The 23,145-nt window shown below is 29.6% G+C and overlaps 3 protein-coding genes across 7 annotated transcripts; 1 reads left to right on the top strand and 2 right to left on the bottom strand.

Annotated features, from left to right (window-relative positions):
- Nucleotides 1-1,476: 1,476 nt before the first annotated feature.
- Nucleotides 1,477-5,340, bottom strand: LOC130895383 (leucine-rich melanocyte differentiation-associated protein-like). Of its 2 annotated transcripts, none has more exons than XM_057802632.1 (6): nucleotides 4,956-5,340; nucleotides 4,492-4,616; nucleotides 4,033-4,213; nucleotides 2,181-2,307; nucleotides 1,874-2,010; nucleotides 1,477-1,813 (listed from the first exon to the last, which is right to left on the bottom strand). In XM_057802632.1, the coding sequence occupies exons 2-6, from the start codon at nucleotides 4,520-4,522 to the stop codon at nucleotides 1,585-1,587; spliced, it is 705 nt and encodes a 234-aa protein (XP_057658615.1). In that variant the 5' UTR covers nucleotides 4,523-4,616; nucleotides 4,956-5,340; the 3' UTR covers nucleotides 1,477-1,584. The 2 variants fall into 2 exon arrangements, with proteins under 2 accessions (XP_057658615.1, XP_057658614.1); XM_057802631.1 differs by lacking the exon at nucleotides 4,956-5,340 and adding an exon at nucleotides 4,677-4,862.
- A 211-nt stretch (nucleotides 5,341-5,551) lies between these two features.
- LOC130895380 (tudor domain-containing protein 5) lies at nucleotides 5,552-22,193 on the top strand. Of its 4 annotated transcripts, none has more exons than XM_057802626.1 (12): nucleotides 5,552-5,945; nucleotides 6,876-7,020; nucleotides 11,875-12,051; nucleotides 12,110-12,231; nucleotides 12,304-12,876; nucleotides 13,201-13,429; nucleotides 13,495-13,685; nucleotides 14,219-14,363; nucleotides 14,431-14,652; nucleotides 15,446-15,550; nucleotides 17,196-18,127; nucleotides 19,862-22,193. In XM_057802626.1, exons 3-12 carry the CDS (start codon nucleotides 11,878-11,880, stop codon nucleotides 20,448-20,450), a joined length of 3,282 nt encoding a protein of 1,093 aa, XP_057658609.1. In that variant the 5' UTR covers nucleotides 5,552-5,945; nucleotides 6,876-7,020; nucleotides 11,875-11,877; the 3' UTR covers nucleotides 20,451-22,193. The 4 variants fall into 4 exon arrangements, with proteins under 4 accessions (XP_057658609.1, XP_057658608.1, XP_057658611.1 ...); XM_057802628.1 differs by lacking the exon at nucleotides 5,552-5,945 and adding an exon at nucleotides 6,033-6,198; XM_057802625.1 differs by lacking the exon at nucleotides 6,876-7,020.
- LOC130895381 (complex I assembly factor ACAD9, mitochondrial) lies at nucleotides 7,264-11,283 on the bottom strand. Its single transcript, XM_057802629.1, has 8 exons — nucleotides 10,548-11,283; nucleotides 10,276-10,496; nucleotides 10,000-10,219; nucleotides 9,750-9,946; nucleotides 9,164-9,268; nucleotides 8,920-9,105; nucleotides 7,733-7,902; nucleotides 7,264-7,672 (listed from the first exon to the last, which is right to left on the bottom strand). Exons 1-8 carry the CDS (start codon nucleotides 11,017-11,019, stop codon nucleotides 7,312-7,314), a joined length of 1,932 nt encoding a protein of 643 aa, XP_057658612.1. The 5' UTR covers nucleotides 11,020-11,283; the 3' UTR covers nucleotides 7,264-7,311.
- Nucleotides 22,194-23,145: the final 952 nt, after the last annotated feature.

Raw genomic sequence — 23,145 nt, 5'->3', positions numbered from 1 at the left:
TAATATGTTCAGCGCATTCCTGATTCTAACCCACTTCACTTCAATTAACTGGGCACAGAAAACTTTCAAAAAAAGTGGATTTTAGAAGAAGCAGAATAATCCAAGAAAATTAGCCATCAAATGCAAGTTATGATTAAGTTCCTGAATTTCCAGCTCAAGTTATCATGAAGTGTCAAGTATAAATAATTTTTTAGAATCATACCCTAGGTAAAAAAAAATTAATAAAAAGTCTGATTTCAAGAAAAGTAGTAAGATATAGGAACAAATTCAAATCTAAGTTGTATATCTTTCCAATTTACACAAAAATTGTCCTAGCAAGTTTTTCGATATTACAGAGATTAATAAAGGGTTATTATAGCTTGAGGGATGATTATTACAGCTTTGAAAAAACACACTTGGCTGAAAAGTGAAAAAAAGGCAAACATGTTTGAAAAATAATGAATTTTGATGTAGATAAATGTTTTCAATCACTTAGCTCGAAGTAATTTTTTTCAACTGCTACTTCAGTAAATAGTAAAAACTTTCCATTAAGATAGGTGGTTAAAATAAAATTTTAATATATCATAAGTTGTAAAAAACAATGAAAAATTTTTTGTTATTGAAATTCATAAATTTTCAAATTTATATGTAAAAAAATCGCAATTTCTTAGCTAGTTTTTTTGTAAAGCTGTAATTATCTATCATCCCTTAAGCTGTAGTTACCCTTACTTGTAAATATCAGTAGTAGCAACGAACTTCAAAGATTTTTTTGTCTAAAACTAGATCTGAAACTTTGATTCACTTTTCTTTTACTGTGTTTCAAAAATTAATAATATTAGTTTTTTTAACCGTACCCGGTAGATGATTTCATAAAATTCTTGACAATTTTTTTTTGGACGCTTCAAAATAACTTTAATTAAAAATTCAAGAACTTACCGAGAATTTCCATTTGTGGACCCATTTTTTTTTTGACCAAGAAGCACTCACTTGGTTCACATATAAAGGCAGACACGGATTATTAATTCAGTTAAACATACTTATTGAGGTACTTACTTACGTGGTTGAATATGCTACTCAAAATAAAATAAAAAACTTATTACAACTATAACTAGTATTTGAATTAAGTTCGTTAACTTTTTATACTTTTGTTCTGTCAATGAACACATGTTTTCGATAAGTTTAAAAAATGGTGATTAAAGAACAGCAGGTAATACATTAATACACGTTATAAAACTAATATCAATTCTTCAAATTACAACACAATTTACACATTATAGTGCCAAAAAAATATTCCCGCTGACATTTTACTTCTTCTTTTTGTTTAATGTCTTCCATTATATGAGTATTTAGTTCATAGAGATATAGTTACACTAAATCCATCGAATTTGAAGTAATAAACTATTAATTCAATGACCAAATTGAACTCGAGTAATTATGTAGGGGTAAGTAGAGTAGGAAATAGAGGAGATTTGTTCTTTAAAGAGATAAAATATAAAATTAAATAATGAAAAAATCACTTTTATTAAAATATTCAGCAATAGTAACAAATTATTTATATTCAACGGTACTCAAAATACATAAAACACTCAATAACAACAATAAATACTATACAATTAAATTTTTTGTCTCGTTTTTTAATCCACGTAGACGAGATAAAATTGTCGAGAGCCTACTACTGCAGGTTACCCGTTGTAAAGAATTCGGCATGGCTCTGGCAGCTTGCACATCAATAACGTTTTTATGATATAATTTATGCGACTTCTGCCGTTCTTCTTTCGAAACAATTTGATCGTCCAAGTGCCGTAAACATGGAAATAGCGATATCGTAAATAACCTACAAAAATTTCCATTGTTCGGATAATAAGAATATGACATAAACAATTTTTATTTTCACCTATATCTCGTTCGTTCTGAGTTGGACACCCTGTTAAATAAGAAAGTTTGTATTCCGGGATTCCCCATTAGCGACAGGTACTTTAAATTTGGACAGGAACAACTGATTTTACATATTAAGTGAAATATATCGTAAGTCTAAAAATTTGAAATGAAAAAAATGTAAAAATCGTGTTTTGGCGAATATAATAAATTATTATTAATAATTATAGAAATCAAAATGTCAACATAACCTAAAAATTTCGTTAACACACAAAATATAATTTAGAAGTAACACAACGTCAAAAAGATACAATTAAATCACTTACTTGGCAATAATTCATCCACAACAATTCTAAATTGGGCATAAATGGTATACAAGAATTAGCACGGATATTATTATGATCGCAAATCAATGAATTTAAATTGATAAATTCCGTTAAGAAGTTTAAAGAGCTAAAAGGAAGTAGCAAATAATTTAAATTAGTTCTAGCACACCCTGTATAAAATCAGGAACTTCCAATTGAAATAACTTTCACAATCTACTGTGTTAAGGAGGCTCCCACGCGAAATGTCACAACAAGATATATATTTTTTGTAGTGTAGGTTATGACGTACCCTTCTTTATATGTTTTGTCGATAAAAATCTAAATAAATTTGAGTTCAAAGCTCGCTTCTTTAACATTAGCTCTTATAGTTCTATGATTACAAATTAAATCAGAATCTCAAACAGATGGCCCGAGATTGAATAATTTTTGTAGTTAAAGTTCAGAGCCCTAGATGGATCTGCCAGCAACTATATCAAGTTGGCGAATTTGACATAAAACTGGATAAGTTGATGTTGGTATACATTGTGTAGTTTTTCTTGATGATTCATATCGTTGTGTTGTGCTCGTGTTTTTGTGTCATTTTGGTTATGTATAGTGTTAGTTGTTGTTAATTCTTTAAAATAACTTTCAATAAATATTGTGTGTAACAGTACGATTCTATTAATTTAATAATTTATTCCGAAATCCTCATAAGACTGTCGGCTTTAAACAATACTAAATTAACTGCAAGGGATTTTTTACGAAGTACAAGTGATAAAATTTTTATTAAAATTAGATTCAATTACTTATAATATGTTACATCTTAATTGGTTAGGTTCGTATGCAATACTGAATTTCAAAATATACATTTTCACGTTATTAATAAATGATAACACGTTTTGTTTAAATTATTATTATTATGAGTCTACATTTCACTTGAGTAAGGAGAAAAGAGTTCTTACAATAACTGTAATATTTTTCTCCTAACAAGATTACAACTAATAAATTTCCAGCTTTACTATTTTTTTTTCATAATAGTTTTCAAAATATGATCTTTTGTGATACTATATCTTGAAAATGTGCCATATTGAGAAATATTATAAACAAAATATAAATTTGAAATTTTATTAGTAGCAGTATAAACTGCCTCAAGTAATGTAACTTGCGTGCCATTGATAAAATTAAAATTTGACAGTATTTTATTAAGGATGTTATATTACTAATACAATCTTAGACCTCCAGTTGACATCAATTTGATTAAAATAATTAACATTTTCGTGATATATAGATTTAACTGGTAAGGAATTAATCTTTCTTATGGAACAAAAATGAGAGCTAGTAGCTAAAAATTGTTATAATTTAATGCATATCCAGTAACTGAGCGGAAATTAGGGAAACGGCCATATTGGTTCTGTCATTCAAGGAAAGAGCGCACAATCTAACCACTTTTTTACAGTTTTTTTTTTTTCATTTTGGCTCATTTTTACACTCACAAACTAAATATATTTCGCTGTAACAAACAATTATAATAACTAATGCCATTATAGACTGGGCTTTATTGGTATACATACACAAGAAGTTTCTGCTTGTAATATATAAGTGTTTGAGTAGCAATACTCGACGCGTATTGGCTGTTTTAAAAATATCAAATGAGCGACTATTTATTTTAAATAAAATGTTAACGTTCAATTTAGCAACTGTTATGCATTGTTTCAGTTCATAATTAATTAATTTAGGATTTTGAAGCATAAATATATGCGGAATAAAAATCAATAAATTTTAATTTCAATATGACTAGTTTGGTAGACGCGGGAACCTCCGAAGTTTTTTATACAAGGTGTAATCAAAAATCCAAATGTCACTTCAAACTTACTCAAATTCGTTGTAACTGAGATCTAAAATTTTTACTGTCGGTGCTACTTCTTGAATCAATATTTTCGGCATTGAATCTAACCCCTCATGAGCTAGAGATAGTCTGTGTAAATTGTTATCAGTGTCGTAGGCATTATCATCGTTTTTCACAGATGAAGACGTTACTGAACTCAATGATTTTTCTATTAAACAAAAAGTAGGGTTATGTATAACTAATTTGAAATAGTAAATAAACATAATTCATTTCTTCATCCCTATGAAAAATACTTATATCTTATAATTAAATCACAATAATAAATCTCTTGAATTGTGAATATTTTTTTTCTAATATCCAACAACAAACAATACTACATATGTATATATAAAAAACCTTCCATACAAAACTAACACCTGAACAAAAATAATGTTAGAAAACAATTAGTAATCGACAGTGAACGTGTCAAAATGTAAAAATACATACCTAATAAAATAAACGTTCCCAGCGATGTCATATTTAAACTTTCATCAGTGCCATTTTGAAAATATCTCTTCTGCAATTCACGTAACCCAACAACTTGTAATGAAGGATTATCCTCGCTATTTAAACTGGAAAGAAAAATATATTGAGAAAATATATTATATTAGACTTAAAATTAATAAACCTACTTTAAAATATATTGTTCAGACATACTGAAATAAGTCTAATTGATTTTTAATGGTTATGGTTAAACACATTGGTCACAATATTGATAAACAAATATTAATTACTTTATTTTGATAAGCTTTGAACTTTACTTTTTACTAATATTCTTGACAGTTATCAAGTTTGTTTTTGTTATAATAAAAGTTGAGTTGTATATAAAACAATGTGTAATAAAAATTTGTTTATATAGAATAATGGTATTTAACAAGTAAATATTGAGAGATACAATTTTATATACTTACCTTATTATCTCTAATCAATAAGGTTTATAAAAAGAAATTTTCAGGTATGATTATTATATCGAATTTTTAATAATCAATACTATTCATTTCCCTAAACCTATTCAATGCATTTAATTAATGGCACAATAATTAGATTAACCCATTCTCTATTGTTGATTGAAGCGCTATAAATTCAGTATTTGTCAAATAGAATTTATTTTCTAATCATTCACACTAGCGATTAAAATTATCAGTTCCAGCTTGGTGGTTACTTTTCTTTATTTGGCGGTAAATTAAAAAAAAAACACCGTATTGGAACCTTTTCCTTGTTTTAGTTTAGCACTTTATTTCTGTCATTAAACGTTTGATATTTGTTCTACGAAAACTCGAGCTCCAAAACTCCAAATGCAAGAAAAGTTTAAATAGGTTGGAACTCTTAATTAGATATATGTATGATTGGAATGATTTCGAACTGTTGTCGAAATAAATATTGGTTAAAACTAATTAATTTTGTTCGCGGTTCCTACTCGAACGATTTATGAACGTTCTCTCCTAGCTTGAAATTCAAGCTAGCAGAAAACTGTCTATAATATACACGTTACTGAATAATTTGAATTTATTCTTGAATTTTTTAATTACAAAGTCAACTATCATGATTTTTGGTTATAAGTATATAGAAACAAAAAGGTTAGTTCGTAGTAAATAGGACAAAAATCTTTCCGTAAGTCCGAGGATACTTTAGACGTATTCAGAACACGTTCGGAATTAGTTATCTTGCTCTATGATCACAGAATTTTAAATTCCGAACATGTTATATTCGCACAGCAACGCACAATTTCACATTGAACATATCATGTTCAGGATCTCTACCGCGAACAAAGTTTTATTCTTTAAGACATTTTTTTACATTTTGAATATAATTTTTCCTCTTATAATTGAATTAAAAAAAGAATATTAAAAAGAGCCAAAGATATATTAGTTGACAATTTTTGGACAAACACATATTGCAAGGTAAGTCCATAAAATTTAGTACATAAATTTTTCAATCAGTTTGGTTTCAAACATTACAGTTTCATATCAAAACATTGGCACTGTGTTTGTATTTCGTATTCAAACAGAATATGTATTTTTTAATTTACATGTGTGTAATTTTGGACTGTTAAAATGAAATTTGATTAAAATAAATATTCTTGAAGGCGGTAGAAGCCTAATAAGAGGCGAAGATATATTATTTGAAAAGTTTTGTATACACACATATTACAAGGTAGGTTTAAAAAGTTCAGTACAAATTCTTGTCTACAATTTCAGTTAAACTATCGCCACTATGTTTAAATTAGATAGGTAGTGAGATAAACAAGCTTATAAGATGCGAATATAATTTATATCAACAGATTAGGAAATTTTTCATTTACATCACCTTTTTAAAAATAGCTTTTCACATTTTGAATATAATTTTTGCTTTTGAGGTAAGAAAGTTAGAAACGAAATTTTAAATAATAAAGATAGATAATTTTTGAAAAATTAATTTTTGAAAATGTATGTTAATATGAATAGATGAGAAACGGAACGTAACTCGTTTAAGACGTAATTTCATATTTTGTCATGCATGGCGTGTCCAATGTTGCTATTAATCATTTAGGGGTCGGATTATGTATTAATTAATGAAACTTTGCAGCTCCTTCCGAGTCGCGGAATACTCTGTTTGTAATTTATATTGGTTAGTACTGATTTAGACCCGACATAACCTCAAACTTTATCTTCTACCGCTACCCACCAATGTTTGCAAATCACTTTATTTGTATATAAAGTGCTCACAATATTGAAAAATGAGCTTAAAAGTAGAAATATCGAGTCTTTTAACACGTTTTTGTTATTATTACGTTAAAAGCGCGGGGAAATTGTTTTTTCGCGTAATTTTCGTCGTTCTGCTTCTTATTACAGACTGAACCCACCGTCTCGCTGATCAATAAAAACTCGTGGTATTGTCGTGCCTAAGAAGCGGCAATGAGGTGAAGTAGATCAATATTTGTGTTACTTGTCTCATTGGTACTGTAACATTGACTCAATCCTACACAAATACTACAAGGTGGGTTCAAAAAGTTTAGTACAAATTATTTTCAAGCATGTATAGCTACAGTTTTTATTCTAAATATCGACACTTTTATAGGTAATTGAATAAAAAAGCCAACTGGGGTTGAAGTCATTTTATTTAAATAGATTAATTGTTACAAGGTGTATTAAAAACGTTTATTATTTCTTCGAATTTATAATTGCACTTGCGGACATTGTATTTTCTATCTGGAATAGTTATTAGGTGAAAATAAAACGATTTTATTTCTTAAACATAACATTTTAATAAATAACTACATAAGAAAAATTAGAAATTCCTAGTAAGAGGATGTTTCGGAAAGTACTCCTTGAATTTAAATATCTTTTTAGCCAAAAACCTATGGTTCTCGTCATTTGTATTATAGTAACCGCCGTATATTTTGAGCACGTTATATTTGACTCTTTCCACAGCCGAATTAGCGTAAGTGGAAGCTATCAACATCTCGACATCGCCATGTTGGACCCCTATGCAATAAGATCTCGATGCCCTACCTAAACAAGCTGCGGTTACGTAGGTGTCGACAATAACGTTGGCCAACCTTCTAAGTTCCATATGATAATTGACAATATCACCACCATACCTTACCAACAACACCTCCGAGGCAAATTCGAGTCTCTTCACGCAGTACCTACGAAACCATCGTCTTGTTATGATCACCTCCTGGTGTTAAAAGAATATTATCACTTACTCTAATTGTTTAGAGGCGTTTTCTAAAGATGGATGGAGGTAATCTCCCAGTTCTAAATCTAATTTCGGATTGTCTTCGTTGTTCCTTCTATTCCTCCACATCCTTCTAAACCCGAAGGAAATGTGCGACACCGGGTTTCTAATTTTTTCAATTAATTCATGAGTACTTTTCTAAAATATTTTGATAACGTTAAATAGGTTGGTTAAATTATTCTTCTTTTTCGTATAACTTGTCTTTTGTCTATGAGGTAATGCAGTTATCGATATTTTTGAGTTACAAAATTTCTAAAAACTGTGGTATGAGGAGGTAACGTGTGGGTGGGTGTTACTATTTTTTGAATACACCTCGTATTAATTATTCAACGACACCTCGTATATTAATTTTAACTTCAAATATTGAAAAATTCAACGATTTTTCGCATTTTTGATAAAAATTCCTTGATACAGTAAAATACGAGGGTATATCGTTAGTTAAAGTCATTTTTGTTACTATTTTTTGAATGCACCTAGTATTAGTTTCTTAAAGATACCTCCTATATTAATATTAACGTCAGTTATGAAATAATTCATCGATCTTTAGCATTTTTTGATAAAAATTCCTTGCAACCGTAAAATACGAGGGTATGTCAATAGTTAAAGTCGTTTTTATTACTATTTTTTCATTACACCACATATTAATTATACCATGACACCTCGTATATTATTTTTAACCACAATTATGAGAAAATTTCAAGGTTTTTCGCATGTTTGATAAAAATTCCTTGAAACAGTAAAATACGAGAGTATTTCTTTAGTTTAAGTAGTTTTTTTTTTCTATTTTTTGAAAACACCTAGTATTAATTTTTCAAGAACACCTTGTATATTAATTTTAACGCCAAGTATGAAAAAATCCATCGATTTTTCGATATAAATTTCTTAAAACTGTAAAATAAGAGGGTATATCGTTAGTTAAAGTCGTTTTTGTTACTATATTTTAAATTCACTTCTTATTAGTTTTCGAAATACACCTCATATATTAATTTTCATATCAATTATGAAAAAATTGATACAAAATTCATGATCTTGTGAAATACGAATTCTATGTAAAATCTACAAAAATATTTGGTGGAGAATATACAAATATTGAGGTATGAAACAATTTTTCATAAACTAAAAACTCCTTTCATTTCTTTTAAGTATATTTCTTACCCCTGCATGCTGAAGACAAAGTAAAGCCAAAATAATCTTCAAACCGTCATCTGGTTCATTTAAACTTTTAAATCTTAGAGCTTCTTCGAACAAAGGGTGTAGCCAATGAGAGTCTCGTACGAAACTTGCCCCTAATAAATTCAAAGCTTTCGTAGCCAATTTCATTGTTTGATCTGAACAAAATGCCTAAAAATTAATTAAAATTGTATTTCTTGTATTACATTTACGTAAAAATCACACTCACTTTAACGATTGATGCTTCTACTTCAATATCTTGATTTTCATAATTATCTATTAGGCCTGTGGTTAAATATAGGATACTTTCCATGGCATAAATTGAAACAATCATCTAAAAATTGATATAGGGCATTTGTATATATTTTTTCCATTCAAAACATAACAGAAACTCTAATGAATTGGTAATCATAACACTTTTCAAGTGAGGTAATTACAGGAATTACAAAAAAGTGTAAAAAAACTACTTTCAACACATAGAGAAGCGTGAGGAAGTTTGGTAAATGGGTGGTTTGGAATATTGGGGTTTGATTTTGTAAGTTTGGTTACAAGAAGTTGTTTTCCCTCCAAAACTATTCTTATATCAATACAAATAAGATAAATAAAGTCTTATAACACTTTCTCAACATTTTTCTTATCTAGTAAGGCACTGGTTTACGATTGTATTCTTAAAATTGTGACCTGAGAAACATTCTTTGTAGTTGATTGTAATACATAATTTTTTCAAAAACTAGTAAAGTGTTTAATTTAAAAAAAAGTGTACTCAACATCCCCATTTTCTCATAAAGGTTAAAAAGATTTTCCTGATTACTCACCTCACCTATTTTTTCTCTTATACCATCTGTTTCATGTAGTAAATTTTTATCATCAGATTTATTCTGAATTTCCGTTATTAGATTGTTTAAAATTTGTTTCGATACAGTCACACACATTGGACCTATGCTTAACCTCAATTCTGTTATCAAAGTTTGTAATAAATTTTGAGCTTTGTTAACCTCCCCAATAACATTCGCTAGAATAATCAATTTTAAACAAATTTATGCATATTTACACGAAAAAACTTACAGGCTGGAATTTGAGTATCATTAAAAGTTATGTTAACGATCTCTATTCCTTTGCAATCGATTTCCTTTATCACTATTCCTGGAGAATCTTTATCTATAATGAAGCTAGTCAATTTTGTTTCTGTTAATAAATCTTTTTTGATAATTTTCGTTACAGCGAAAACTATGTAAATATCTGCAAGCTTTCCATTTACAACACAAGTTTTTTCACCATTTAAAATCTAAAGAAAATATTTCCTGAATAAAATTAAAAATTTAGTTTTTGTCATTGACATACCCACTGTTTACCATCCGGGGATAATTTAGCATTAGTTTGAAGAGAATTTAAATCAGTAGCAGTAGTTTCAGAAATACATGCAGCTGATAAAATTTCTCCATTCATCAGCTTTGTTAAATATTTCAACTTCAATTCGTCATTTCCAAATTTGTTTAAAAGGTATACTCCCAATTGTTCATTATTTACAATGCTATTCCTCAATTTATGTTCAGATAATTTTTCTTAAATAATTCGTCTTCAATTATAATATCGCTATTAATATGGAAACTTACCTAAAAATACGGAGCTTTCTGTTATATTACACTCCATTCCGTTCATTAATTGAGCTGCTTGGAGTCCTATAGCTTTAAAATCTGAAAGATTCTGCCTGAATTGCTTTGTCATTGAAGAACAATCCACCATATGATTTTGTTTCATTAAATTGTGTACTAGTTTAGCGGTGTCCTCTAAATTTTTAGTATCACTTTTATTCAATTCAGGATAGGTAAGGAGATCTGTATCAAATTTTCCTAACAAGAAATTTTTTACAAACGGCGGCTTTTGTGGTTTCTTCGTTCTCACTTTTTTAGTTACATTAGTAAGAGTTTGGAATTCTTTTAGTTGTTTTTCGTAGTATTCCTCCGTATTTTTAACAGCAGGCACTTGTTGACTAAATTTCTGTGAGGTTCCAGAACTACTTATTAAATCCGACCAAATTATTCTTTTCAAAAGAAAATTATTAGATAACGAAGGTCTTATAAACATTTTAGTTGAAGTTTTTTACTTATTAAATAAATGAAATTCAAAATTTAAATGCCAATTTTGGTTAGAACACACTTCCAAAAATTTGACAGCAAAGTTTGTTTTTTAGCGTGTGACGAGTAATTTATCCTTTTACTGTTCGGTGTAGTCTCTAGTGATATGTAAAATTTTAGAGCCCAAACATGAATTTTTGATTTAAAATAAAAATTATAACAATGATATGATAATTACAGCCAAGGTACTACTCTCGTTTAATGATATACTTTGTATATGTTACTTTAAGAGACACATGACATATCGTATGAAACTTGATAGTAACATATAGTTTGAATCAAGCTAGTTTTGAATACTGGAATTCATATGTATTAAAAAATAGATAACTTAAGTACCGTAGCTTCGGTATAAGTGGACAAAATCTTTGAGCCAAAAAAAGCATTGATCTTCATTACACTATGTAGAGTAACAGTGTAGCCCTCCTAACAGATTTATCTGACTATTATTTTAATTCTAACAACAAACTTTCATTTATTCTATAAATCATTTTATTTAGTATTGCTCATTCAGTTTATTAGTATTTTGATTGTCAGTTATAAACAACGATGTATTCATAGTTCTTTTGGTATCCTAAACACTGACTTTAAGAATTAACTTTTAGGTAAGTGTTAAACAGTTTCCCTCGCTTACGAATTACTGCTAATTTTACAATTATTTCTTAAGGCAGTAAATATAGGGATATTCAAAAGATAAATATTTTTATTAAACAATGTTTTTTACTTTAATTGGTATATGAATCATATTTTATAAAGAGATTTAAAAAAAAATTATCGAGTGTTTGAATTGTATGTTAATATATATTAGATCATGGAATCAACCAAAAAGTACTTGAGGAGTCTTTTGACTGCTAACCCTACTGCCATGACTGTACGTCAAGTTAGTATAGATTATCAAAATACTATAGGAGAGTCTATTCCATATACAAAATTTGGTTATACTTCGTTAGAACAGTTTCTTCGATCGATTCCCGATACTGTACAGGTAAATTAATTATTCAATTAGTTATATATTTTAGTTACAAATGCTATTTTTAATATAGTTACAGGGCACAGGGCCATTTGCTCTTGTTAATCTTGTAGTATCTGAAAAATCATCTCATATCGTAGCATTAGTATCCAGGCAAAGAGTAGAGAGGAGAAAAGGGCTTAGATATCCATTAATGTGAGTCAAATTTTTACTGAAACTCAAATGGATGATTTGAATAATTTTTAATCAATAAGACATTATTTTTAGGAAAAGAACTGTGGTATCAACCCCAAATGTTTTAAAAAATTATACACCTCCTGTAACAAGATCACAATCACAAAAAATAGTATATCCTACTATAAAACCAAGTAATTCATCAACAATTAATACTGTATCAACTTCTGCTTCAAATTGGAAACAAACTTTTAAAAATAAATTCACTCTGTCCAATAATTCAATTGATTCTGATACTAAAAAACAAAATTCTCAAGAGAACTCAAATGGTCTTATGACCGAATCAACTATAAGATATAAACCATCAAATGGCGATCATAATATGGGAAAAATTACAAAAATGGTAGATGGTATGAAAATTTCAAAGGCAACTGATGGTATACAGAGATGGAATCAAAGTCATAAGTCAAGTAGTAGTGATCAAATGACAGATCCAGATGAGGATTACACAATTAGTGGAACAAGTACCAGTGATAAAGTAAACATAGCTGAAGATGTAGACCCGTCTGAGGAATGTGTACCAGTTGCTGTTAGAAATAACTTAAAAAAGTTGATTGCAAAGTATCCCGATGGTATTTGGTGTGCAGAGCTACCAGCTATTTACAGGTTTGTATCATCATGTATATATTGTTAATTAAGAATTTCAGGAATTGTTGGTGTTATTCATAATGACCACACTGCTTTTGCTACCACTACACTTCAATTCCAGAATAAATACTACATATGTCTAGTATGGACAAATATATGTGCGTTGGTTAGTGTTATTGTATATGTTGGTGTAGAGGTAGCTTATACAGTGTGTTTAGTACATATTATTGAAGGAAAACTTGATGGGCCTTCTTCTTCTTCTACCTCTGTAGCATTGGCAAAATCACTATTATTTACTACTTGAATTTGAAAAGTTTGGTTTTCAACTGTTAATTTTTACAGAAAAATGTTCAGAAGGGAGCTCAAATACCACGACTCGGGATTCAGGAGTCTAATAGAGCTATGTACTTGTTTAAAATCGATATTTCATTATGTAAGACCGTCTGCTGATGATTTCAAATTGTACGATAAAAATAAACCATTACCTGATACAGCTGAAACTGTATTTACAATAGCGAGTTATAGTAATAAAAGTTCTTCAAACAATGCTCCAGCTTTACCTAGCATAGACGTGAGTTGAATATATTTTTCCACCTTCTTTTAATTAACCACCAAATTTTTCATTATTTTTTTTAGTGGACTGATGTACTTTTATTCATTCCACCTGATATTTTTAAACCTGGTCAAGAGATACAAAGAGCTTTTATACCTGAAACCGCCCAGGAGGGTGATACTATAGAAATTGTGGTCGGGGAGGTATTTGATGTTTCCAAATTTTGGGTTTATAAAGATGATGGAAAGCTTGATAAACTTATGGATAATATGCAGTAAGTAATTCAATTGAAACATTAACTAATGAAAAATGTAATTTAAACCAAATAGCACCAGAATCTTGCCTCCTTAACAATCAACCTCCTCCATAGCATTGACTTGGAGCTCCATCCTTTAATCGTTTGGAGGTCACAGTTAATGCCAAGTTTTTTTTATTTTAGTTACATTGAAAGGCTAAATAATTATTTAATTAAATTATTTGGAACATTCTTTTCAATATTGTTCAAAAATTCTAATTTCTGTTGATTCAAAGTACAGTTTTTATTTTGATTTTGATCCATAATCAGTGGGTATCAATAGAACAATTTAGGTTATTAGATTGAAATTTTAACTGCTAGTTTCGAATTAAGATGTTCCATGAAATATTTTTTAAATCTGTGGTTATGTATTTAATTATTTATTTTTGTGTTCTTATTTCACCCTACATCGATCCTTTACCTCTCTGGATTGTAAAATTTTTTATTTCGTTGCTTTTTTTTCCCATTTAATCTAAATATTTGTATAAACCTCTAGTTTTGATACATTTTAGATTGTTTTATGGTGAACATGCAGAAACGTACAAAGTACCTCAACATCTCATCAGAGAGGGACTTTATTGCGTTTCGATTATTTTTGGAGAATACCACAGAGTTCTTGTAGTCAATGCCATGTGTGAAGGAACCGATGAAATTAGGGTGAGTTTTAATAAACCCAAATGTTTTTTTATGGGTGTGAGAAAATTGAATAATCCTTTTATTTTAGGTGTTTTACATAGATTATGGTACAATCAAACAAGAAAAACCCAATTTGTATTTCTTGCATGAAAAATTTGCTGAATTACCAGCTCAAACGATAAGATGTAGATTAGCTAACATTTGCCCGCCAGAAAAAGGTGCTCCTTGGTCCAGAGAATGTACCGAAGAATTTAAAGTGCTGCTTAAGAAGAGAGACCTAATGGCGAAAATTAATAGAATCAATTGGGAAGTATGTTGATTATTTTAACTTCGTAAGCAATAAAATCATTATTTTCTCATTTAATCAATTGTATAATAAGATCTTTGAAGAGTGCGAAATTCAAATTTGATAAACGTCCAAACATTGGTTGCGTTTGGAAGAAAAATCTTGGTAATTATTTTGTCGGCATTACCACAAGTGTCCATTTCGTAAACATTACAAGTATCAAAGTAAGAAGTACTATACCCTTTTTCATTATTACTTATTTGTGGGGGGTTGATTCAGTTCTAGAATATCACTACTGTCAGCAAGTTCGGGGAGGGTTTTATTTACTAGTGCTAATATTTGTGGTGGTGGTATATTTTGATAAATATAAGGCACAATTCCTAATTGTAGTGCTACTTTTAAACGTTTTTGTTTCATAATTTGTGTCTTTCTCGATCTAAAATATATTCATGTTGATATTATTATTCAGATAAAAAAATAAAAGGTACATACCCCTATGTATGATTTAAAAATTTTTTATTAATTATGTTAAGTTGTTATCGAGATATAACAATACTTACCTTGACACGATCTGCAAAATATGATTTTGAAGACAATTAATCTCTTCTTATAATTTTACATAATAGCATTCTTGTCGTTTATCTCAAAACTTGAAAATATACTTTATCGGGGCTCTTCTAATAGGGTTTTGATACCCTGGTACACTACAATACCTACTGGTTTTTTTCAACTTTTTCCATGGTTTTTATCGATGTTATAACTTGAAATTTGTATAAAGTAATTGACTATATTAAAAGCCAATTTTTTTTCTTTTCAGGATAAATATTTGGAAGTTTTGCTTGCTGATGTTACTGATTCGGAAAATGTATTTTACATAAACAACGTCTTAGTAGAAAAAGGTTATGCAATATTTGCTTATCAAGTAAGTGAATATAAGAAGCCCGTAAATAAAAGAGAAGCATTGAAGAATATAATTGAGATTTATAAAAAAAAAAAAGAATGTAATGTAGGATTCCAAAGTATGCAGCTCTTTAACTAATACCAAAAATGTATGTTTTAATTAGTTTACTCAGAAACAACTTTGATATTGATGATTTTTTTATAAATCTTGTTTTTTTATATATGTACAGGACTAATATCCATGATAAAACAGAAAAAATTCAGTTTTATCTCTATTTTTCTAATAAGAATTCAGTTTCAAATGAAAATTTATTTTTCTTAGTGTAGAAATTAAACAAAAAGCAATTCCTAGCCTGTATCTAATCCTTCGCCACCTGTAATCCGTCATTCCAGTAACATGTAGGTAGAATTGAGCATTAAAAATCATATCCTTACTGATGGGGATGAATATATCGAATCACTAGGTACCTTTTTCCAAAAAGTTCCGGAATGCAAAGAACTGGGGCAATATTAATTAGACACCGCCTTTCAAAATTATTGTTGGATTACCACAAAGAAAAAATTGGTTCGTTTATTTCTGAAAGTTGCTTGAGATACCTACCACACTCTCTTATAAATGTATAATGATACCTATTGGGTTGATATAATTTCCAAAAAAACTTACCAAATCGTTTGTACGATACAATTATTAAATGATGTGAAAGATATCCTTACGAGATGTACTTTCGAAACTAGTAGTTCTTTTGGTCCTGATCATTTAAGGAATTTTATCTAAAATATATACCATTTGCCCCCCCTTCGTTTATTAGACCTGTTTCTGAAACTAGTAGTTCTTTTGTTTCCGTTCCTTTTTCGAATTGTATGTAAGGTAGATGGGGCTGCTATTCACTGTGACCTACAAGATCTACGATTCCCTCTCCTCTATTCAGTTTACTGGTATTATTTGTGTACCTAGTAGGTCTTTTATTTTTGATCCTTTAATAAATTTTAAAATTTTAGGATTTTCAGTTTAAGTCTTCTGATCTATCCGGTATGTTCCCAGTTCTTGTAATCTAACGTATAAAATCTGTAGTTGATTTTTATTTACGTCAATATTGTTGTAACTTGTTAATCAATTATTTTTTTTGTTAATATATTTTTAATTTTGGAACCGTATGAGAGCTGCATCACTTCAGACATATTATTATTATATTCACAAATTTTTGTTTTGTAACTAGAAACGTTTCAGTCAAATGTGAAAGGTATTTGTCCATTTTCTATGGGTTATTTTAATTGAGGTCCTTTTAATGAAATAATCAACCCCCTAAAATGGCACATACTTCTCAAATTACCAAATCAAACAAAATCCCATTATTATCTAGATTAATTAAATATTCAAATCAAAAGTTAATATACAGTGTCTCCCAAAAATAATTCAAGATTGGTTAATAATTTTCCCAATACGTACTAAACATTTTGTGTTCACATATTTTGTATGTATGCCACATATAGTGTAATCCAAAAGTTTTAATGTTAAATATAGTGTAATTCAGAAGCTTTAATGCTACATATAGGGCATTTCAAAAGTTTTAATGCTTTTCAATATAATTTTCTTTCGGATATGAATTTTCAAATAATTAGGGACTATATTTTCCTAGATATAACGAAACTTTCTTTTTTGTCCGCAGGAACCGAAGATTAGTATAGTTAATTCGATATGTACCCCCATTGTAAATTTAATTCATTTATTTCCGACGTTTATGGAACTAGAAAATGGATTGGCGCCTTCCACATCTGAAATGGAAACGTACTCTAGCTGTAATGTACCAATAAATTTTTGTTATCCTCAATATTTCTTTTTCGATCATTCGGAAGAAGAAAAGATAATCGAACACGTTACGAATTTTTATGAATCTCGTATTCTGAAAGGTTTAAGATCGGAAATACACAGAAATTTTAACGTAGACGTCGATAAGATTACAGAAAAACCGATAGATTTTTCGCATTTTATGGAATTAGAAGGGGAGTTGAGACAGTTTTGGGAAAATCAGAATATAGGAGGTGGTGAATGCGAGGAGGAGGAGGAGGAGGAGGAAAACACTTCTTCTGTTGATATAATTAACGATGATTTAGTAACAAATATATCGAAGAAAATAGAGATGTGGAAAACCGATACTATAAATGAACTTAGAGGAGATTGTAAACTTTCCGAAGATATTATGGAAATTTTAGATACCGGTCGATTAAATAGTGAATCGGTGAACTTGGATTGTTTGGAAAATAATACAAATCAATCGGATTATCAAGGAATAAGCGTAGAAAATATTCCTTTCGATGATTTTCGATCGATTTCGAGGAGTAATAGCTGGCATAGTTCGATTACCAACAACACTTACCCTTCGTTTAGAACAGATTCTCAACAAGTCAGTTTTGAATATCCCGAATCGAGCAAGGAAAATTTAGAGACTCTGAAAAGTGACGTGAAAGAAAATGATTTATTTAGAAACAGCCATGGTTCTGATAAAGTTGGAAAATTGGTATTGCATCCTACGAATCCTTTTTTGACCAATGTATTAGAAGGTGAAGAGACCAAGCAAGATATCATCGGCAATAATGGAAGGTGAGTGTTTTTTATTCCACTGACTTCTTCAATTTAAAGTTTTTTATTTGTTTTTGTTACCAGTTCTTTTATTTGGTCTTCCCTATGTTGATTAATGGTATTTTCTTCCTCCATTATGTGTCCATACTAATTCGGCTGATTCTTCTTTATTAGTTTTTATTACTTTAGTAACGTGGGTGCCTGGTGACTCGGGCAGACTCACTCGCCAGATTGGTATCAGTGAACTCACAGATGGGCCCAAAACACATCCTTGGCACGAAATAGGCACGAAACCGACTAGTGACCAGACACGGTCATCTAAGACGCTATCTCCACACCATGGGCATCACAGACAACCCGGAGTGCCTTTGGTGCATAGTGGAGGATGAAAATGCAGACAACGTCATCTGTGAGTGCACTTAGACAAGTCTTAACTTGTCTAATGACATCAGAGGGTTCAAGATAAAGCGTTTGTTGGGGTTATAAAAGGATATCGGCATTTGGTAATGTCGAGTGGGGCACCACGGGCCTACGAACGTGTCTAACATCTTTTTTTATTCTGTTTCATTCCAATCATTTTTCTCTGGTACTACTGGTACAGAACTCTATGTTAATTTTCATTCTTTCATCCATTTTTTCAATTCATTTTGATTCTTTGCTGCTTCTTTCATCTACTGTATTGTTTTCCCTTATCTTCCCCTTTCCTGTGCTACTTTTTGCAGCCAAGTTTTCTTTGGTCCGGCAGTTTTTTGCTCTCCACATGAGTTTCCTATTATCAATTCATTGTCAATACACAATTCAATCACTCTTCTCCCATTCTTGTTTATTATTCCTCTTCTTTTCCTCCTACCCTTCCTAGACGTAGATTTTCACCGTTTCCTATTCGTACATTCCAATCCTACATTATAATTATTCTTTCACTTCATTTATACACTCCTGCAGATCATTGTAGATTTCCTTCATTTTCTCCTCTTCAGTTTCTTCACTTGTATATATATTTGTACGATATGTCCCCTATATTAGTTATTTTCTTATTAAAGTCCTCCTTTATTGCTTATGATACTCCTTCCTTTGCTCTTTCTAATTATTTTTTTGCTCTTTGACCTTCCTTCCTCCCTGAGTAGTGTGTATGGTATTTGTTCTATATCGCTATTGTTCCTTTTCCAGTTTTTATGTTTCGATGATTCCCAATTTATTTATTTCCTTTTGCCCCATTTTTATTTCTTCTTTTCGTTTTAATGATGTAATATTCTATGTACCCATACCGATTTTTTCTTCTATTTTGTGTTTATGTGAGCTCTGAGAAGGTGAGCCCCTTTTCTGCTTTTGTTTATTTTATTTTCAATACTGACTTTTTGTTTTGTTTCTAGTTTTTTGAATGTTATGTTTTGTTCTCTACTTTCTAATTTTAATTCTAATCTGTTTTCAAAATCTGAAATATTAATAATTAAAATGAAATTACATAAGTTCCATTATTTTTTATTTTGTTTATTTTTTCTATTATTGCTTCCAGTTGTGTTACTGTTCTATTTTGTTTTTTGGATATTCTTTTTATTATTTTAATTTTTGTCTCACATTTCCTCTTGATTTACTCAATTTTCTACTATATATTTGGTACTGTTATTGGATTATTTTCATATTTAGTGTCCTAATCATTTTCCAAATCTGAAAAAAAATATAATTAAAATAGTATTGCGAAACCACTTTAAATAAAATTCTAAATAATTAACTTTATAAATAAATATTATGTTTCAGATTACATCCGAACAATCCATTTTTACACCATATAAATAAAAACAATGAAGAAATTTCTGATGTACGGTCCGATTCATCGGGATCGACTTCATATAAAACAAACGTAGAAGAAACAAAAGTCGATAATGCTTGGTCGACAAAAGATTATCGATATTACTATGATGGTTCGTTTTCTTCAATCAGTACCGAAGAACTAAAACCAGAAGATGACAAATCAACTAATCCAAGTATCAGTTCAGCCTCACCGTCTCCGAGTAGTAAATATTGCAGTGTACAAACTAACTTGGGATTGGACGTTAACAAACCGGAATTTATTCCTCAGGATTATTTTTTAACGGATCGTTTTCAATATACTTGTTATCCCCCTCAGCATCCTACTCTTTACAATCCTTATTATCATCAACGGAGTCATTTTATAATGGCGTCTTCGATGATACAAAGTCCAGCTATGTCTGCACCGTTTAGTAACAGAATTTCGATTTGTCCTCCTCCGGGTTTCTCTATTAATTCAAATGTAATCATGCAAGGAAATATGCCGGATTTTTATGAGGCTCACAATGAAAGGTTGACAGGCAGTTTTAGATCTTAACTTTCTGTTATTTGGAAGTATTATGAACAATCACTTGTTGTAAAAGTGAGTTTCTATATGTAAAGTTGTAAAAATGTTTAGTTTTGTTATTATATTGTTGAACGAAAGTTAGTTTTTGTTTTGTTTTAAATTAGAAGTGACAAATTCTGATTTTTATAATGAATTCAGTTGATTTAATGTTTATTTGTTGAACCATGATGAAATTGGTTGAAATTTCATTGAAAATTTGTATGTCGTTTACAGTTACACAGGAACACAAGTTTATTCGAAATATCAATGTCTAAAGATTTCCTTTTATTTATTTATTTATTTATTTAACAAAGAAAGCCAGGACAGGAATTGTCAGAAAGTCATGGAGCTTCCCTAATTTTTGAAAAAAATTTATACGAAAAGCTCAGAATTGTTAACTCCATTTTTTCAATAATAGTGATCGCCTTTTCAGGATGCTCTGTTATCCATTCATTCGAAGCCTTATCACAAGCATTCTTGTGAATAACACACCCTGACATCAAGGGTTGTAGTCTATGGGTAACTTTAACATAATAATCCCATTTTGTTTAGCAAATTTTAAATATTTAATTGTGGTTATCTAATATCAGTCGGCAGTCACCCATTTTGGTAAATTTGTTGTACCAGTTAAGGGGAGCTCCTATTAACATAATGGGATTGAGATTCACCCTGGGAAAAACCATAAATGGAGTAATTTTTCACACCACTAATCATACAACAAATTGTCACTAGTTGAAAACGTTCTCTAACTGATTTTTTTCTTTTGGAAGTAATAATCTTCTTAGGTTTCTGAACAGTCCTGTAACCTATTTCATCTGCATCAAAAGTGATGGATTCCTCTTCTAGAACTTTTTAAGCCAATCAATCATACAAATTTTTCGATATGTTAAATCAATGTTCATTTTGGAACATGTTTTCTGACATTCTGAAAGTTCAGCTCCATGTTCTCCGGTAAATGTTTTTCTTTTATAACTTGATATCATTAGGTCGTTAGGTCTTTCCATCCTCATTATATTGTTTCGCCATTCTTTTCGTAAAGCATCTACAACCCCTAACTTCATTATTTCAGGATCTCTTTTTTTCATCTAATCAAGTATCAATAATTTGAGAAACTTAGGGTATTATTCAAGCTAATCGTTGTCATTTTTGGTCTGACTGTCTAAGTTTCTGAAATTTTTTTATTGGAAACTGCATCTGTACTGGAATCTTTTAGACATACATATATATTTCTACTTAATTTGTATTAAAATCCATAGTTTTTAAAAATTCAATAAAAAACAAGTGTAAAATTAAGGATCAACTTCAAATAACTTGGGAGGTCATAGACAATAAAAAAATTAGATTTTCGTATTACTCTTGAATACAAATTTTCATCAAAATATCACTAGTTATTTCAGTTAATGTGGTATACCATTTAGGTATGTGAGTATATGAGTCACATTTATTTTAAATTTCAAAATGGTAAACTTGGTAATCCTAAGGCACAAAAAAAATTACATTTTAGAAATTTCGAGAAACAAAATCAAAATTAAGAATAATTGTGTTGCTTTCTTAATTCGTTATATTTAATAACAATTTGGTGCAGACTCATGTTTCTACAAAAAGTAATGTTGTGTTTGTTTTTACCTCTATGGTATTATTGAGTTTCTATTGAACGTTTTGAGTTATTTTTGTTTACCATGGATACAAAAATTTTGTAATGCAGAATGTGTCAAAAATAAATTTTTTATAAATTTTTGTGTTTGATTTTTCTTTTCGTCAACCCTCCAATATTTTTAGTGAAACCTTCAACTTCGTATACTATCTCAACTGTACATATTCACCTTTGTTTTTCTTACATTCACCCATTCATTAATTTATCATCATATTTAAATTAAATGAGATGATACGAATAATAATTGTAAACTAAGGTAAAGAATTTTAGAAATCGGTTGAGGCTGTAAAAGATAAATAGCCTACATGCGGCAAAACTATAAATCTACCACCAGTGTCAATAAGAAAGCCCCCACAAAATCAAAGTTGTGTGTAGAGAGCTGAAAGAAGTTTTGCGAAATTTTAGAGAACAATTTGTGACCAGAAATATGAATTTAGACAGAAAAACCTTCGCTTAGATGTGTATTACAAGATAAAGCCCAAACTAATTAAGCTGGACAATATTAACATCAAAAGTTGATGAACAAAGTTTAAAAAGTTGTATTCACTTATATTTTCGTACTATCATCTCGCAAATTATGTCCCTCTGCAGAAATTTCTATAGAAAACCATGTCAATTTATACATTTCTGTACAGATTATAGAAATCAAGTTTTCGCTCATTTTCACTTATAAATGAACATTCATGTATTGTTAATATTCGTAATATCCTACTTAAGAGATTTACTCGGGTCAATTGAAAATGACAATAAATATCCGCAATACTTTATCTGTTCTTAACTTTGAAATCATTCTTTTAGAAGTGGTTAATGTACTACTTTTCATACGTCTGTTTCTCTTAGTTTGTCAGACATGAATATTCGCTAAAAACAATTAATAAACAAACATCTTTAGAATGAAATCAAAATTGTACTAATATATTTTCAGATACATAATTGGTAAAAACCATATTTTTGTTGAATATTCTGGATTAAGAAACTTAATTTTCTTGTCTATTACTTAATTATATTATTAGATGGAATACTATTTCGATT

The sequence above is a fragment of the Diorhabda carinulata genome, chromosome 6 (assembly GCF_026250575.1).
Source record: "Diorhabda carinulata isolate Delta chromosome 6, icDioCari1.1, whole genome shotgun sequence".
NCBI classification, from domain to species: Eukaryota; Metazoa; Arthropoda; class Insecta; order Coleoptera; family Chrysomelidae; genus Diorhabda; species Diorhabda carinulata.
Note: the sequence above shows the minus strand (reverse complement) of the source record. Positions and strands in the feature narration are given on the sequence as shown.